Genomic DNA, 17,930 nt, shown 5'->3' with positions numbered 1-17,930 from the left:
GAAACATGGGGAGAAGTAGTCTAAAGGACCCCTTGTAGCCGCCTCCCCAACAACAGAACCCCTTCCAAGGCCAGGGCCCAATTTTGGACCGGCTCTTGTGCAATTTCCCCCTGCCCCTCGGGCCAGCATGCCCCTAACATTGGGGGGGGAAACACAGGATGTTAGCAGAAATACTCAATTTGATCAACTTTAAAATGTTTGGTTGATGTGTAGATGGGGTACCTGGCGAATGAGGTTGCTCCATCAGAAAAGATGAGAAGGTAGCACTATAGACAAATAAACAAGTTCTGAACCACACTCTGTCCACTCAGTCTGGAACTATTAATACAGTGGCCCTTTTGCTTGAGACCAGGGCCGGCTTCATATACTAGACTGCCACAATTACCAGTCTTATCAAGAATATTTAGCTTATTGTCAGGATAAAAGCCAAGCACTACTTATAATTCAAATATAGCTTGCTTAAGGTAAATAATCTTTTTAAAAGTCTTTTTAGAAAACATACATTGAATATAAGTGTAAATTGTCTTGTTCCATCGGCAGATTTTTTTTTTAGAACAGCAAAAAAATGGAAATGGTCGCGTGCAGGCAAATAGGACCACAGGCACCATCTTACTCCTAAAATGCTAAATAGCAGCAGAACGTTTGCTTCCCTGGATCCCAGCAGCCACTGAATCAGCAGGCGGCAAGGTAAGTACAGGAAACATTACAGCAAGGACTATATATTCATTTGACATTGGGTGGCTGCGCCTGGTGAATAGTCCAATTTATGAAAGGTGGCACCTAAAGAGCATAGGTAATTACTAAATATTACCACTTGACTGTACAATGAGGGCTGACAGCCCACTTAGACTGGGATATATTCTAAAACAGCAGCCTAAATATTGTTCCACATATTCATTCCTACCCACGTTATTCCCTTAGAAAGAACTAAAGTCAACAAAAGCAGAAAAAACAAGCAGGACAGCTGGTGGATTTATTTTTAAAGGTAATTTCAAGGTCACTTAAATAGGAATTATCGTAATACATAAACTTGCCTAGTAAAAATATTCTTTTTCCTGGCAATGTACTCCACACACACACACAAATCTCCTCCATGATGTTGAGTGTTACAGTCTTTGTTCTGCTTGTGTTAGATTCGAGTTTGTACAGATTAATAGTTCTCTGATTTTATGCAAAACTGTTTCCCAAAAAGAGTCCAAATAACGTAGTTATTCCGCCAACAGGGCAGACTGCAGAGATTTAAATGTCCTCTGGCTGACTTTTTTAGGCTTTAACAAATTTAGGGCATGCCTGTGTTCATTGGATGTGTAACACAACATGTCATCCAGAGTCAGTTGTGTTATTTGTCCTGAATCTTTAAGGTTCCTATAAATTTGATTAAATTGTGAGTAAAGTCTTGTATGCTTTAACTTCTCCCCAACAGTATTCATCTGAAAAAGACAATATAGGACAATTATGTAAAATGTATATATATATATAAACGCTGAATGTATAGTAAATTTTCAATGCATATAGGCAGCTTCTTAATTCAGTGTACTAGCAATGCTGACACGTTAAATTTTTCTATGAGGACCTCCGCCGATGGGTCCAGTCTACCTTTTATATTATATATCAACATCTCAAACATTAACAGATAATATTAAGGCCAATATTATATATATTTAAGGACTTTTGAAACATTGGTACATGCACGCACGTGTCCTAGTATCACTTCTCCTGCAGATGCTGTCCTGGTAATAAGGGAATTACTTACCACTTGTTCAGAAAATTCAGTCTTCCTCACATACACAGGGCCTGGACTTTCAGCTGCAGCTTCCAGCATTTGCAGAACGTCTTCCAATTCATTGTTGTGTACTTTGATAAGGAGCTTACACACAAGATGACAAAGATTATCAAAATACAAACACACACAGCTGCGGCAATACCTAGCAAGTCCTGGCCCAGGGGCAGACGATAGCAATGGTGGAGCTAAAAAAAACCCATGGTGCCCAGCTAGCCTGGTAAACCCGAGGGAAGAATTTCCATCAATTTATTAAGGAACCTAGTTCTGGAATCTAGTTCTAATCCCTGTTCTAAATCAACTCGGGGATCCATTTGCTGTTATTGAAAAAAAAAAGTAACTATTTGAAGACACTGGCTACTGATTTGTGACATTAACCCTCTCCTTTTTTTGATTGATAAATGAGAAATAAATATAAGATTAATTGTAATTAATAATGAGTTATTATGTTTTATGTATTTCTATGATTGTAAAAGAAGGTTATACTTCTTTTGAACAGAAGGATGTAGATCTCAAAATTGGACTGACTACAAGGTTAATTACTTACATTTAAATTGTTGTACAATCGGCCATCAGTTTTCCTGATCTGTGAGTATATGGACCTGGCTTTTGCAATATCATTCTGTTGATAAAAAAAAAAAGTTATTAATACATTCTATATTACCTATTTGTACCAGGCCTAAAGGTAAGTCTTAAGGTAAGGAGGTGCTCACAGATAAATAAGCAATTTTTATACCTTGCATCAGGCACCGACTGGCTACACATAGCAACCGTCGAGGAGGGCTGTAACAGGCAGCCACGTGTAAATAGTGTGTGGCCGCATTCACACGATTTTTCTGCTGCTTGTGTTAAAGAGCCAAGGAAGATTTCATCATTGGTACACGTCTGCTTTTTTATATTTTGTATTAAAGGGACATGCCACCAACATACTGAATGGAATATAACGCTGTGCAAGTGCTTTCCTTCCAGACCATGTCGTTGGTGGAACGCTGCTATTCCGGAACTGCAATGTCTCACTAAGGTAAGTAACTTGTCTTCGTTCTTTCAGCTTTAATGAATGCACATTAATGTACATCCAAGGTACTTTAATATGCGTTCTTTTTCAGGAAGCTGCATGGGATGCTGGACGCAGCAAACGTCGTTAAACCCCATTATATCAATATCGAGAGCAACCTTACAGATCCAAATTGCAAACAAAGGCTGTAAACAATACATGAAGTAGAGTGATCACCATACCTGTTTCAAAGCAAAGGCCACAGCAAAGCAGGAAGCTTGTGTTGGGAGCCAATTCCCCTTCATCTCAATTTCATCGAGGAGGGTTGTACATATTTTACAAGAATTTGAGTTATTCTGAAAGAAAAAAAAAAAAAAAAAAATTTATATATATATATGACCTTGCATTAAGCTTAAAATAAAAGATCCATTTATGCAAATTAAGAAATGACAAACATCGAGTTCTTATGAATTTTACTAATATATATATATATATATATATATATATATATATATATATATATATACACACACACACACACATATTAGAGTATAGAGCCTCTTTTTGGATTTTTACTGCAGGAATATACTTCCAGTGTTTTTCATCTTGGTATAATTGTCCATGTTTTACAGTGTAACATTGTCATCATCATGGAGAGGTCATCCCTTCAGAAAATAATATGAATAAGAACAGAGGCAAACAAGATGGAAACGTGTCGCGCTGTCATAAGGATCTTCTTATAGAAATACAGACCCTGCCGTTGAAATGAATTTTCGCACAGTGCCATGTGAAATCATCAACCACGTAGATCAATGGATGATTGGGCAACTAAAGCCTTGACAGATGACACAATGCAACATAATCTGGCAGAGAGGAGATCTGATACCTAATTATTTTAGACCAACAGACCTGATTTCCAGATGTTCTCATGCAATATATATATATAGCCTGATCAGCAGAATTAAATCTCTGATGCCAAATTGTTAATCAACTACTTTAAAAAGTAGTATTACCCTGAACTGTGTATGCCTGCATGTTAACCCTTTGCTTGTGGGCCTCCTGTTGAAGGCATGCTTCTCGATCCCCCCTAGACAAAATGAAGAGACACAGTTGTACTCTCTGCCTCAGTGGCTTACCAGTTTATAGCAAATGGCAAATGCCAAAATGTAGGTGTCTTTGCTAAACCTCACTTTCTGGTTCCGCATTTGCACCAACACTTCTAAAGCTCCTGTGGGGGGGAAAGAAAACGAAAGAGCTGCTCAGTTAAATCCACACCAGATGCCAATAGCCAACCTGTGACAGAATGACATTTCATACAAGGTCCAAAGGTAGTCAGAGATGGCTCCAGCCTGGCGGCCAAACAGGCAGGAACTCCATTGTGTAAACTAATCCCATTAACAGGATTGCCACCAGGGGGAGATTCAGTAGCTAAAGGGGATTAAAGGTTGGGTTGTCTACATGTACCTGTTTATCAATGTTAATTTATGTTAATGAAGTTCTGTGGCTATATCAGTCTATGTTTTACAACAATAAACTGTTCATTCCTGCTGTACTCAGTTCAAGGTAGTTGTGTCTACTTATTGAGTACACATAGCAGGGATCCAAGGTGCGCATGCTGGCCGGTGCTGGAAGTGATTCCGGGGACAACAGGAGGATACATGTGGGTGATCTCTGGGAGTTACTACAGCTCTCTTGGTGAACCCGTTACACAAACTTCTTGGTAAAGTAAAGGGGAATTGTCACCATCACAGCATAAGTAAATCCACATTTATCAATGACATTCGGCTAGTGCTTTTTCTTACCCAATCAGTACAATAAAGACCAACATTATCTAATGAATTTCATGCCCATAAATCCTTCGCTCCTCCACCTTTATAGAGCAGGCCTGAAGCAACCAATCTACATCATAAAGCAACTTCCCAACGGGGAGAGATGACTCTCTGTGAAAATACTGCACCATCCTTGGTTCATTTGTTTTTACAGATTTTAAGAAGTTATTAAATTCTACCGAATCCTTTGATGAGCCTGTTTTATCCAGCCCGCTCGTGAGTGGATCTGACATCTTATTAAAATTATTTTTAGTGTTTACATATTGCACTATTATTTTTGTTTATTTTTTCCCATATATATGTGCTCCATGGTCCATTGTTCTACTTACCTTCATACTGGCCTTTAGTGAAGAGCATATCCATCAATATGTTGTAGGATGTGCAGTCCTGAAAGAAATTTCCAAGGGACTGAAAACAAATAGAAAAAAAATGAATATAACATATAGTGATGTTTTTTAAAATAAATAAACCTTTGTATAACATTGGATCAGTATTTGCACAAAGAGTTGAACGAATAGCCATGTCTTTAGGACGGTAGATCTATTGGTTATATTAAAACTAGACGTGTTGTAATCATTTTGGACACCCTGGTCAGCCATTGAATGGTTCCTTTATCTTTTGGGAGGGCAAATATTACTTAAATGAAGTTTCATCTCTCAACGGTTAACGATGGAGATGTATTGGACTGGGTTAAAAATATTTGTGAACGGTATAAAAATGTCTGGAGATTTATATATCTTATGGTCTAAAACGCTTTTTTGATGACAGCCACACTTTAATCTTTGTCATTGTGCGACATAAACATTTTTTATTTAATTTTTTTTTTAATTGGGTCCCTAAATACCTGGTCCTTCAAAAGTTCTAATGCAGCATCTTCTAGATCAAGCTCATAGCACAGCCTGATGAAAATAGGTCCAAATTTAAACTCTCCGAACATTACGTTTTTATTTTCTTCATGGTACCTGAAATGACAGATAAAATCAGAAAGAACAGACGCAAAATTATACAAAATGCTGAAAACATGTATCCCATTAAAAAAGAAAATAGTGTGAAAGAGTAAGCTGAAATGAGTTATGGCTACACTTTTAGGGGGAAGATGCAATGACTTAATCATGACTAGAACAGAGCAGGGATGTATCTTGGCCTAGACCATCTTGGACGGGACTTTACAAGGGGCAGCATGAAAAGCCACAAAGATTTTTGAGCTGCGGCAGCCATGGAAATTATTGAGCAGACTGAGCTCAATTCTTCTTTGGCAGGTAGAGGCAACAAGGAACCAGTATAACCACCAGTAAGTAAAGGACAGGAGGAACTGAGGCAAAAGTCAAAGCAATGAGTCTTCAGCCAGGTAAGCTTGCAAGCTGTTTGGGCCCAAAGGTGGCAGACAAGGTGGTTGGGCACAAAGATGGCACTTACTGCCACATAGGCACAGGCTGGATTGAGTTTAAACTAAATACGTTTACTGTCCAAACAGGTAAGAATTCAACTCAAGACACCCGTTACCTATAATGGGGATTCTGCAACTCAATCTTGAGGGGGAACAATGTCAGGTGACTCTGTCCTTTTATGGCTCGGCCCCTGCGGACTGATCATGACCTGTGAATGGTCGCTTTTTCATTTTTTATTTTTTTCTTAAATAAAGGTTGGCAACCCTAATGGGTAACTATGACACTCCCCACAGAGTTGCATAGAGATCACAGTGTGTGTGATCTGTGCCTCACTGGAGCGATTGGATATCCCTGCAGGGTCTGGATATCCTGTCCTCCGATGACTTTTCCGGGTGACATCAGCAGTGACGCGACCCAGGAGGGAATGCCAAATCGCAAAAGAAGCCGCTACATGAGATCGGGCAGCAGAAAGCAAGCAATGCTGGCTTCTGCTGACAGCAGGGGGTCCAGGCTGTCAAAAAGGGTAGGACGTACCAGTACGTCTATAGGGGACTGAGGGGGTTAAAATTTAAAACTTTTTAGAATGGCTGTCGTGCTCCAAGGTGGAAAACGCGTATTATTTTTATAGTAACATCGATCTGTTTACCTATAGATAACTTGCTTTGCAAATTCCACGTCAGCTGGTGTCTGACAAAGATGAAGCAGAGTTTGTAATTCACTTCTAAGGATGATTCGGTTTTTCTGTAGTTTGTCATTTATTGACTGAAAATATAGATCTGAAACAAAAAGATTATACAGCTGAGATGGCTATTTCATGGAAAATACAAAAAGTCTAATGTTTACTAAGGAGACCAAATCAGTGGTTTAGATACGGTGGGCTTCACACACTCAGCATTTAAAGGGCTGAAAGTATTCTATACACTAACAGTCTTAACAGAATTAAATACCCAGGCGCTCTTATTAAAAAGCTTCCCAAAAACCTATATGAAACACAAATAAAACAAGGACTCTTATTGTGTTATCCCCCAGAGCTTCTTCGTTGTGTGTTTATTTTCTACGGTCCGCGTCACCCAGCTGGAGGGAGCATTATGGAGAAGATAAACAAAGCTGCGTTTAAATGGAATTATAACAGGGACGATAACTGTTACACTTTAATGGCTTCAGCCTGAACTTGCTTTTACATTTAGTACATTGCATGAACTTCATCCTGCTATAAGGAGATCTCGTATCTAACAGCGGCAACGTTAAAAGCTAGCATCGTGCCACAAATACCAGTTACATACATGGAGGCCTCCTTTGGACCATTGATCACCATTGGAAAGCACCAGCTGTAGTGCCATGTTGTCAAGGTGGCTGCTCAAGATGGACAAGCAGAGTGGCAGAACGCTATATATATATATATCCACACACACACACATCTATTTTCCATAATGTAGACACTACTGATCTCTGCCATACAAGATATTAAATCGCCAATAACCAACCCTCAAGATAAAATAGCCATTCCAGAATTCTCAAAAGGGGACAAACCAAAATTCTTTAGATGCCGATATTTTGCAAGCAATCAGAATGGTGATGTTTAACATATTTGCATGGATTACACTACCTTTTTTTCCATAAACGTGATAAACCGTTGCTAGTTTCTTCTTCTGAAATTCACGGAGCTTCAGAATTTCATCAGTTAAAAGGTACCGCTTAGCTGAAAAAAACCCCCCAAAAAACAGCTCAGTTAAAAAATGTGATTTGTTACAGATATTCACAAATTATTTCATTCATTAAATACATCATCCATCTGATCACTGATCCAAATATTCCTACTGCCAGAAGAGAAGTCGTTGGTGGGGGCCAATATATGAACCCCGTCATGGTGAGAAGGATGCATTGGGAGCATTTTAATATGCCAACTTGCTTTATAAATAACTTTAGCTTCTACATCTACAATTTGCTCCTTTAGAAATTACAAGCCATTGTTCTTGTGATGACCGGCGCCGTCTGCCAAAATTCAGTCTAATTAGATCTCCTCTTCTATTTGGGATTTTAAATTATATGAAGTCTCTCGACGAGCGGTACGGAGGTACGGAGATCGGGTGTATATCACTAATTACACCTCATTCTCTGAAAACCCCACCACTCCACAGAGAGCCCAACTTAATGCCAACAACGCAGCATGCGCAGGTACCTGGTGGCAGCACTCAACCAACACTAGGAGGGAGCGGAAGAAAGAAGAAGGGCGAACTTGGTAACGTGATATACTTCAGTCAGCCGATCAAGGCAACAGATTGCAAGCTTTTTAGTCTAACTGGAACTATTGTTGACATCTGTGGAAGAGACCCAGCAGACGGCCTGGAAATATAAGAACTCTTGACTGTCCCTTTAAGCTGGACTGTAAACAAGTGCACCTCGTACTCCGAGAATATCACAGGGATCGGAGCAGCACAAATCCTGGCAGGCAGGGCTGCAAAGGGTTAACACCGACTAATTGAATTATTACATTTATATTCACAATATACAGATGCATCATCTCTTAGGTAAAAAAGCAGAAGCTTCTGTCTGTCTCCATGGAGATGTCTCGCCCCCCCCCATCGCACACCGCTTTATCAGGACGGAATAAAAGGGGTTAATTACCGACGGTTTAACCTTATAACCACCGACAGCAGGACACTTAATGTAAACTCCTGTACGTTACTCCGGCTGCCGGGCGGAGCAGCTCCGCGGGGTTACCTTGCCAGCCGCAGTCCCAGCACCCTACCGGCTGGGTCACTGCCGTGAGCACCGGGTGCCTCGCACGTCCCCACAAGAAGCGGCTGGAAGCCCAGGCTCCCAGCACCGCCATTCCGTCCCCTGACCGCACCAAGTACGGGCGGCAGGCGGTGTGACTTCCACTCTCCGCGCTCAGGCCTCTCACATGGCCCAGGCTGTCCGTGCAAAGTGTCACAGCATGGTAGCTGTTGATTGGGTGAGCTCGAGCCCACCCTCTTTTCTTTCCTGTTCACCCCCGTCGGAATTAATTTGCCATGGTATATTCCAAGATGGCGGCCTCCATGGTGTGTCGATATGCGCTGTATTCCAGGTGCCGGCCGGTTTCACTGAGTGCTGCACTCACAGGTATAGGCACGTATGAGTTCGGTAACGGATGGGTTTGTTCTGGTGCCGTTCGAGGATCTGCTTCATAACCTTTTTTTTTAATATTGGGGGGGTGGCTTTGGAGAGATGATATCCTGCCGCCGTCACCTTGAGGGATATTCACTAAACGAAGCGTTTATTTGTTTTGAAGTCCTTGACATCGTTATACATTATGAAGGTCCAAGTGAGCTTTTACTGCAGGAAGAGCTTGGCTGGGCATGTGTAATGTGTAGTCAAATCAGTCTCCTCACCCATTACGTTATACATTATACAGGGTCAGCTCAGCCCTCTGGATGGACATGCCAGTGTGATTAGTGACGCGAGGGAGAAGAGGAGTTTGAATTCTCCTGCAAGCTCTTCATCCAGCTCTTCCTTAAAGAGTTCCTTAAACCCACTTGTGACTTTCTGACCATATCTGTTCGGATAGAGTGCTGTGACTGGGGTGACTCTGTGACCGAGGGTTCGGTTAAGTGGGTGATGCTGTGCCCTGAGCTTCTAGATCATACTGGCAATATTTCAAGAGTCCGTAGGACTCGATTTCTAGAGTAGATAAAATATTCCAATTGCTGATCTGATAAGGTTTATTTGCTTCGTGTACCATATGGTGAAAATAATAATTTGTATAAGAGGAACAGCGACATTAAATGGAGGTGCATTTGTTTATTATTATAAAAACTTCTGTCCCTACGGTCTGTATAACACTTGCTGTATATTCTATTATAATAATTAAAAATAATTCATCAACACCAAATAATAAGAGGATATATTATCAAACCAAGTATATGTTTTATATTGTAAGACCTCCCTTCTCCATGTGAGTGTACACTTACTTCATGAACATTGGGTTCTAGAAATATATTAGAGATGTCTTAAGTGTTTATATGGAAACAATTTAGCAAAATTGTTGTTTTTTTTAATATAAAAAATGTAAAACTGATTGTAAATTCTGTAAGCAGAAGTGCAAGGAAATATTTGAATTACTTTCTATTAATGGCTTGATATCAGTGGTATATATTTAGGATGAGCAATGAGTATATATATATATATATATTCTCGATTTAGATTTTTTTTGAATTGCTTCAAATAAGTTAAGAAGGCGCAATTACAAAAGCAAAATGTAACTTGAATGTAATGTAACTTATCAAATACTCCCCCCCCCCTTAGGAAAACGATTTATTCTGTCATCTGCGTATATCAACAGCGAGAGATGGGAGAAACTGGAGAAAGAGCCTCACAGTTTAGGTAAGTAACCTCTGCTTTCAAAGTTAAAGGTCTCTCTAAACCGTCAATCGTGTGTTAAAATAACCTCTGTGTTTCTATGGATATATATTTATTTTATTTTTTGTGTCCACCCAATATATTAGTCGGTTTATTATGGCAGCAGGTTTAGGTGGAGTCCATGATTTACGAATGGGTAAGTAGGCAGGATTTCATGAGACTGACCCAGTTGACGCTCTCAGATAATCTGGCGCATACAGACCATTCTCAGCCGCGCACCACTTTCTATTAAACGAATCCACTCAAATATACAAGTCACGCAGATCACATTCACCACCCACTGCTCTTGACTGCAACTAGAGTTACACTAAAACAATGAAGTCCACAAAGCTCTCAGACCATTTATGGTCCTTGTGAACTACTGTGCCAGATCACCATTATCATATCCTTAGTAAGTTTACAAACGTGTAAAGATCTCTTTAGCACAGCTGTGAAATGTTGTATTCATTTTGACAGTAATAATTCACCGTGCCCAGGACTGTGGGAAAACATACAGAGTTAAATATGAACAATGCATAAAGCTGTCCCGAACCTAAGACAAGACCGAGGACCGAAATGATGGAGACTAGGCCGGCCAAAGGGTTCTCATCTGCCCTCAAACTCTGATATAAAAGTGTTGAAATAATCTATGTGATAGCCGGATGCTGCCTCTTTGAACCTTAAGCACACTTAACCCAAACCCCAAATTATGCTCCCTGGGTCAGGAAGTGAGAGTGTGGCTTTAAATGTCCTAAGAAGTACACAAATGCCAGCGTTGCCAGTTAACAAAGTCTTTTGGGTGCCGGGTCAGTGTATTAATGCCGATGGAGATCCTAGCAGTGTTTTAGTTGTATGGTGCCCTCTATATAAGTTACCATAAGTGAAAATATCCATATAAGAAACTCGCTCATCTTAGGTAGCGGCCCGATGGTCGGTAATGTGTGCTCTTTATAGATTTACCCTGTTTTATCCATATATGCCCATAAAGTGGGCTGTTATGTTATGCGTGAATATGAAATGTAGGGTTTGTTTTTTTTATTTTTTTTATTATATTTGCTTATGATCATTTTTGGATAAGAACCACTTTATTTGTATTGCTCAGGTTTAGAAACCTCCCTTTAGGCTGGATTAAAATATATAGTGACAAGGTCCTGTATGTTATCTGCCTAACTATTGAGGATAATTGGTTTATCCTGGCATGGTGTGCTCCATCATATTATTAACCCATTAAGCTTTGCACTGTCACAAATAGATACTTTTATGATGTGGGAAACACTCAGCTCTCTGCTGAGAACCTGACGCTGCAATTAAATTACATTATAAGGGCCAGTGAATTAGGGGGAAGCAGCTTGCTGGATAATGCTGGGGTTGTTTTAAACAGGCGGGTGAACGTTTATAGTCTGCTTACTGGCCTGAGTACAGCTCATATGTATATGCGGTAGGCGTATGTGTGATAGATAGATAGATACATATATATATATGTATATATATATAATCACACATACGCCTACCGCATATACATATGAGCTGTATGTATGTATGCATGTGTGTATATATATATATATATATATATATATATATATATATATATATACATACATACATACATACAGCTCATATGTATATGCGGTAGGCGTATGTGTGATTATATATATATATATATATATATATATATATTTCATTTCCTCTTTTTACTATAAAGTACATTAACAGCAGGGGAGGTTTTGCTTCAACAGTCCAAGTTTTAAGACGGTTCCCTAACATAAGCTTCTAATACCAGAAATATATGAGTTGTGTGAAAGCATTCGCATGGTTTATATTTTCCATTTTTTTATTTAAAGCATATCCAAAATACTATAATTCTAACTTGCAATTGAACATGGACATAGACCTTGTGCTTAGCAGAACAAGCCTCCCCAGGTTCGGGGCCAGCAGCAGATATCGGAATGCAAACTCTTCAGTAACCCCCCCCTGGTCTTGTGCCCCCCCCCCCCCCAATCACATCTCAGATATCACTGAATGCTTATTTGGAACCGACAAATGCGTGTTGTCATTTTAAGCAAATTATGGCATTCATTTTTATTTATTTTTAGGATGCAGCGGATGGGTTTAATTAACATGTGAATTATAGAAGGCATTTCTACATTCTGTCCTTTCCCATCTGCCGCGTATTTCACTCGCCCTTCTGTAACAGCGACATTGTCCTGACTTCCCGTATATAACACAGCTGTCTTTTGTTTTAGCTTTCTGCGCCTAGCTTTACCTTTTCTATTACCCCCATATTTACGTATGTTACTGTTTTCAGGCAGATGCATTAAAATACGATTGTTTGTATGGAAGAAGATGATTTGCGTTTTGTGGCAGGGGCAATTGGTTCCCCTGCGTTGGATGCTTTTATCTGCTGTATTCGCTTTCAGGAAACGGCGTATTGATTTTTTTGTTCTGGTATCATCAGTGCTGTTACTGCAAGGCTGGGTGTAGTGTCTGTTTGCAACTCACATCATCCCAAGCAACCAACCATATTCTCACTGTATAAGGGTGATGGGACTTGTTACCTTATGGCAGCCTATATCAGGTTGTTAACCCTTTTTTTGTGGTTTTACATGGAATGCATTGCAGTTTTTTTGTTTGGTGAATTTTAGCAAAACGTTCAGATTTCCTCGCATCTATCCAAAATTCCAGAATGCGAAAAAAAAAAAAGCACCTAGTAGCTCCTCAAGTAAACTCTATCCAAGCAGACGTGTTCTTCGAGAGCGTCGCTGTCCGCTCTGCTACTTTGCCAGGATTACCGTGTTTGCCCAGCGTCTTACTGATGATGGGGTCATGAACACTGACCGTGGCTGCGATGATGGAGGCCTGTAGATCCATGGGAGTTGTCCTTTGAACAATCTCCGTTTGGTCAGTATGGCTCTGGCAGTGCTTCCAATGGAGCTGCAGAGCCTTTGAAATACGTGGCTAACCCCTTCCAGACTGATAGATATAATCGGTGGTTTTCAGGAATCTTTTAAACGTGGCATGATGTGGCTTTGGAACGTTTTATGTCCCGGCTGCTTCAGTCTGATCACAAGAGCCAAAGCTGGTCATCTAATATAGGGTAAGGCTTATCTGAGCAGGGCCAAATGTGGTCTTCAGACACCGGTCCCTAGTGTCTATGTGCGACAGTAATTGTTTTCCCCACCTGAATATTGCAAGTTTATTTACAATACATAAAATACAGTACAGGTTGGTCTGCCGATGTATCACGCTGCTTGCCAAGGGGCTTTATCTGTGTTATTTTTCTATATTGTAACTTTGTAGCCAATTCTGTGTTTATCTTATTCTTACAACTCTGTGAAAAATGTGCAACGATGAAGCAAAACAGATATTTACAGTTGTATGTATATTATTGTATATACTTTGTGTTTTAGTATATGATATTTGGATACACTCGTTTCATTTAATCTTTAATTTGCTGTGTATATATATATATATTTTTTTTTTTTAACAATGTGAACATTTTGTCTTAACAGCGTCGCTGTCATATTTAATGGACAAAACCTATGAGAAGAAGCTTCCGGTTAGCTCCCTGACAATCGCACGGGTATGGAAACTACACACTATTACATCAAACACAGAGTTCATGTATGGAAATGTTAGGTAGTTGATTAAAAAACAAAAAAATGCTGAGTTTTTCCTTTAAATTATAATTTTTTTGGCCCTTACAAATTCACGGATGGGTGCACCAGAATGAAGTGCCCGCCACTCCTTTGCTTGCAGTTTGATACAAAATCACAATTTGTCTTCAAATTAATTGAATAGAATAAAGTTTCATTACCGGAATTTAACCTCGCTCTCGTACTCTCTTGCTAATTCCTTTTCCTTGTTAAATGTCGCCATACTTCTCACATTCCATTAATCTTTCCTTAGAGGAAGATTCTCGAATTGATTTTCCCTTGTATACATTAGGATCTTGTTTAGTAAATGGTACCAAGAAAGTGGAAATTGATTGAAATCGGCGAAAGCCGAAATTTGTACGGCAGCTTTATACTCCGTATGTGTTCTGCTTGGAGAAATTCATGGTCTTTAGAAGTTTCAACTAAAGTAAAAATCAAAGTATGTGTTTGCCTAAAGCATATATTTATCCACTGTATAAAACAGATTTAAACCACAGGAAGAGAAATTAAACATTGCATTTCATAAAACGTTTATAAGCATGCAAAAATGTATGCCGATTACTGCTAAATGATTTGGAATTTTGAGCCTTGGTTTGCGCAGCATTGATGTTATGTTTCTGAAAGATGGAAATTATGACTATATATATATATATATATATATATATATATATATATATATATATATATATCGTATGGTAAGTTTGCCCACCTCTTATAGCGTAAGCATAACATTGGGAAATTTGAATTGAAATACTATTTTTTTCCCTCATCCACAGTTCATAGACAATATTTCAAGCCGCGAAGAAATAGACCAAGCAGAATACTACATTTACAAGTATGTAGCAGTATTTTACTTATGGGAAGAGTTCATACATTGTGAAAAGGGTTTGTTTTTTGGTGAAGGATAATTTATCTTGTTTCCACTAGCTTTTTAAATGTTTTATTAAAAATGTGTTTTCTGATTTTCGGTGCTGGTATTATCACTTCTGTCCGCAGCCAGTAGGTGGCGCTGCTGTTTTTCTTTTATCCTTAATTATTGCTTCAACAGATATATGATGCAATATGTATGTTTATTATTCCGTTTGCGCTAAATTCTAAAGTCTCCCGCTGCTAAATGTTATCGGGATAGTTAACGTAATCCAAGTAATTAAGTGCCAGCAAAGTTAATAAATGGCAATATTCTGTGTTAACATTTTTCCAAATGGCTCAGCAGTTTTCACTTACTGTCTCTTTATTATTTTTAATACTGTCGGGACCAGCCTTAAGGTTTCTACCAGAGTGCTTGTTAACATGTGAGCACCTGGTAGACGCCTCTCACCAGCTTGTTGTCTTAGCCAGTTGCTTAGATCGCCTATATGGTAGGAGCAGCCCTGCATATAATAATGAGCTCTTCAGCAAATGTGGTGTTGTCTGCTATTTAAATTACAATTTCTACACAGTTTTAACATACAGATGGAAATTTTTTGACGTAATCAATGAACTTCTATTTTTCTATAAATCAGGGATTTTGAATTCTTCCTCTCTATAATTAATCTAGAGTTTCCCTTCCTTTGACTCATTACAACTCATAGTTCTTATCTCCTTTTAAACTAAGTTCACTCTAACCATTCATGCTGTAAGTTACAACGCACGGGTTAATCAGTGTGCTCTATGCACATGAATGCAAAATGATGGGACGATTGTGTTTAAAGAACAAAGACACTTTATTTCAAATCACTCAACTCACTTTTTCCTTGCGACATAAGTGGACCAAGACTTTTGCGGCACATGTACCTACCGATTGCATTGTGTTATTATTCACGGGAAACTAAATTCAAGAAGGTGAAATGGCAGAAAAGCTGCTTCCAGTTGAACTGCATAACGATGCTGCAGCATGGGAGCCAAGAGGAAACAAAGCCGTCGGCTGGTGGAACACAGCAGCCGGCAGAGAAAAAGCATTTACCAGCCGCGGAACAACAGTGCGGCGTAATGACATCGGGAAAAAGACAGGGATGCTCACAGTACAGACTCTGTGCCCAAACACTGCCCTTCTTTGTTCACAGCAATAGCTTTTCTTTCTGGGAGGCAATGTTATTCAGTGAAGAAGCTGACTTGATATGAAATGCACAAAGGGGTCTATTCACTCAAGGGAGAGTTGACAGGAGGTTTGTGGCTTCTACACCTTGATGGTACTATGCATTATGAAGTTTGAACACCAATACGTTTCTGCTGCCGGAAGAGCTTGGCTGGTCCTGTATAGTGCGTATAGTGCATAGTACATTGTTTCCTCCAGCATTTCATTATACTATATGAAGAGTGTACTCAGCCATTTATGCTGGAATATATTGGTAGTGTCAGCCCTTCATAATGAATGGTGAAGTCATAACGCTCCCTTTAGTAATAAGTCCCCAAGAGGTTTCATCAAGATTGCTACTAGGCTGCAAAAAGTGTTGCTTAAATTCTGTCTATAGATGTCTCTTTACATTGTATACGCCATCAAAGTCATTTTCTGCTATTTTTCACAAAGGTTAAATCAGCGTGTCTGTATCTGTTGCTGCGATTGTAGGTCCCTTTTAATTTTATATCCTACCGTAGGAGGAGGCTGTTGTAGAACAGAAAGCTTACGCTCTAATAGAGTTCAACTGGATAAGAAAGGGATCGTGTTTTCTGGATGTGAGTGCGTCTGCCTGGACTTACAGGTTTAGAGAGTCATTTTGTAGCGGTGCAGTGGAGGATTTGATAAGTACCAGTAATTTCAAGTGATTGTATCCAGCTGTAGGCTTTTACACGATGAAACCTATTCCCCATGCGGCTTAATTTTCAATGCAGTATCTGCTTTTCTCTATGATTTTATGGCCTGCTATAACCTTTGGAGAGTGAAGCGTCAGACTGTAGAACCCCTTGACACACACACACACACACACACACACACACGCACACACACACACACGCACACACGGCAGGGCAAAACAGAAGCAGAAAGGTTTTTTAAAAAAAAAAACAAAAGTTAAAAAAAAAAAAAAAGTCTCCTAGTGCCCAAAGCATAAAAAATTAGGGATTGTTTAGCAATGGCATTTTTCATCCACCTTTTACATGTCAAATATTATGTATGCATGTGGTTTCAGGTTGATGTCCTAATTATACTAAAAAATACATATGACTCCAGCCAAGCTCATCATTTAACCCTTTAAAACCCCTTTAAAACTTTGAGGGGGGGTAACCTTAGGTTAGGAATTTTAATGCTGTGTATGCAGATCCATATTAACAAATGTGTTAGTTTGGATCCACATCTTGTGATTTTAGTTACCGATGCACTTCTCTGGGTTTCTTGAATGTCACGCTAATCACCCAAGCACAAAAAAACCAAAAGATGTTAACATTTTCATGGAAATGCTTGAGACCTTTTTTTTGTGGAGTAAATAATGTTAAGGAGGCTTCCATAGTGCGCCACAAAAATACATTTTTTATTTTATTGCATATGACATAATAGGGCTAATTGTTTATGAATGAAGAGTGCTTCTTTCTGTCTTGTTTGTATGCCACGTTTGCTGTAGGGTATTTGTATGTCACTCCTGAATGTATAAATAATCTCCTTTATTAGACAACCTATATATCCCTTGCACAGTTTCTAAGTGAGCGCACACAAAGTGAGGAAGGTAGGGAACGTAGATCTTGTATCAAGCTGTCTTAGTGGTTCCAGGATAAGCTTTCATTTATCTTAGCCAAACTCTCAAGTACAAGAAAAGGGCAAATAACACAAAACCTACTGTAGTCTGAATGCGTAAAGCTGGGTAACGGCTCGTCGGCTCCAACAGCTGCTTTCATCTATCATTTGTTTTTTGGCTTCTCCATTTCAAGCAGGGATCACAGCGAGCCCAGCATTTTCTTTGAGTCCTTTCATTTATATATGATCTAGAATGGCTAACA

General features: G+C 39.3%; 2 protein-coding genes across 2 annotated transcripts in view; one reads left to right on the top strand and one right to left on the bottom strand.

Moving 5' to 3' along the window:
* Nucleotides 1–1,208: 1,208 nt before the first annotated feature.
* On the bottom strand, nt 1,209–8,824 carry LOC149303092 (pentatricopeptide repeat-containing protein 2, mitochondrial-like). The gene is made up of 10 exons (XM_089481835.1): nt 8,713–8,824; nt 7,598–7,690; nt 6,638–6,767; nt 5,448–5,565; nt 4,933–5,011; nt 3,911–4,002; nt 3,017–3,130; nt 2,328–2,402; nt 1,754–1,867; nt 1,209–1,430 (listed from the first exon to the last, which is right to left on the bottom strand). Exons 1-10 carry the CDS (start codon nt 8,822–8,824, stop codon nt 1,209–1,211), a joined length of 1,149 nt encoding a protein of 382 aa, XP_089337961.1.
* A 1,459-nt stretch (nt 8,825–10,283) lies between these two features.
* The window catches only part of LOC149303091 (small ribosomal subunit protein mS27-like), a 29,416-nt gene continuing 21,769 nt past the window's right edge, over nt 10,284–17,930 (top strand). The window contains exons 1-3 of the mRNA XM_089481834.1: nt 10,284–10,356; nt 13,881–13,951; nt 14,801–14,859. Of these exons, the coding sequence (XP_089337960.1) occupies nt 13,898–13,951; nt 14,801–14,859 (113 nt within the window). The 5' untranslated portion in view covers nt 10,284–10,356; nt 13,881–13,897. The remainder of the gene's footprint in view (nt 10,357–13,880; nt 13,952–14,800; nt 14,860–17,930) is intronic.

This window comes from Sceloporus occidentalis, unplaced genomic scaffold, assembly GCF_023333645.1.
Source record: "Sceloporus occidentalis isolate IW3139 unplaced genomic scaffold, rSceOcc1.0.p SCAF_16, whole genome shotgun sequence".
Taxonomy (NCBI): domain Eukaryota; kingdom Metazoa; phylum Chordata; class Lepidosauria; order Squamata; family Phrynosomatidae; genus Sceloporus; species Sceloporus occidentalis.
This window is presented reverse-complemented; position numbering and strand designations above follow the sequence as displayed.

Bases quoted from the DNA above. Each gene is read 5' to 3' on its own strand.
- LOC149303092 (XM_089481835.1), bottom strand. From the start codon at position 8,824: ATGGCGGTGCTGGGAGCCTGGGCTTCCAGCCGCTTCTTGTGGGGACGT. The intron at 3,131-3,910 runs GTAAGCCACTGA...TTTTTCTTTCAG, and splicing joins TTGCCATTTGCTATAAACTG to AATAACTCAAATTCTTGTAA. The intron at 1,431-1,753 runs GTAAGTAATTCC...TGTCTTTTTCAG, and splicing joins CTGAATTTTCTGAACAAGTG to ATGAATACTGTTGGGGAGAA.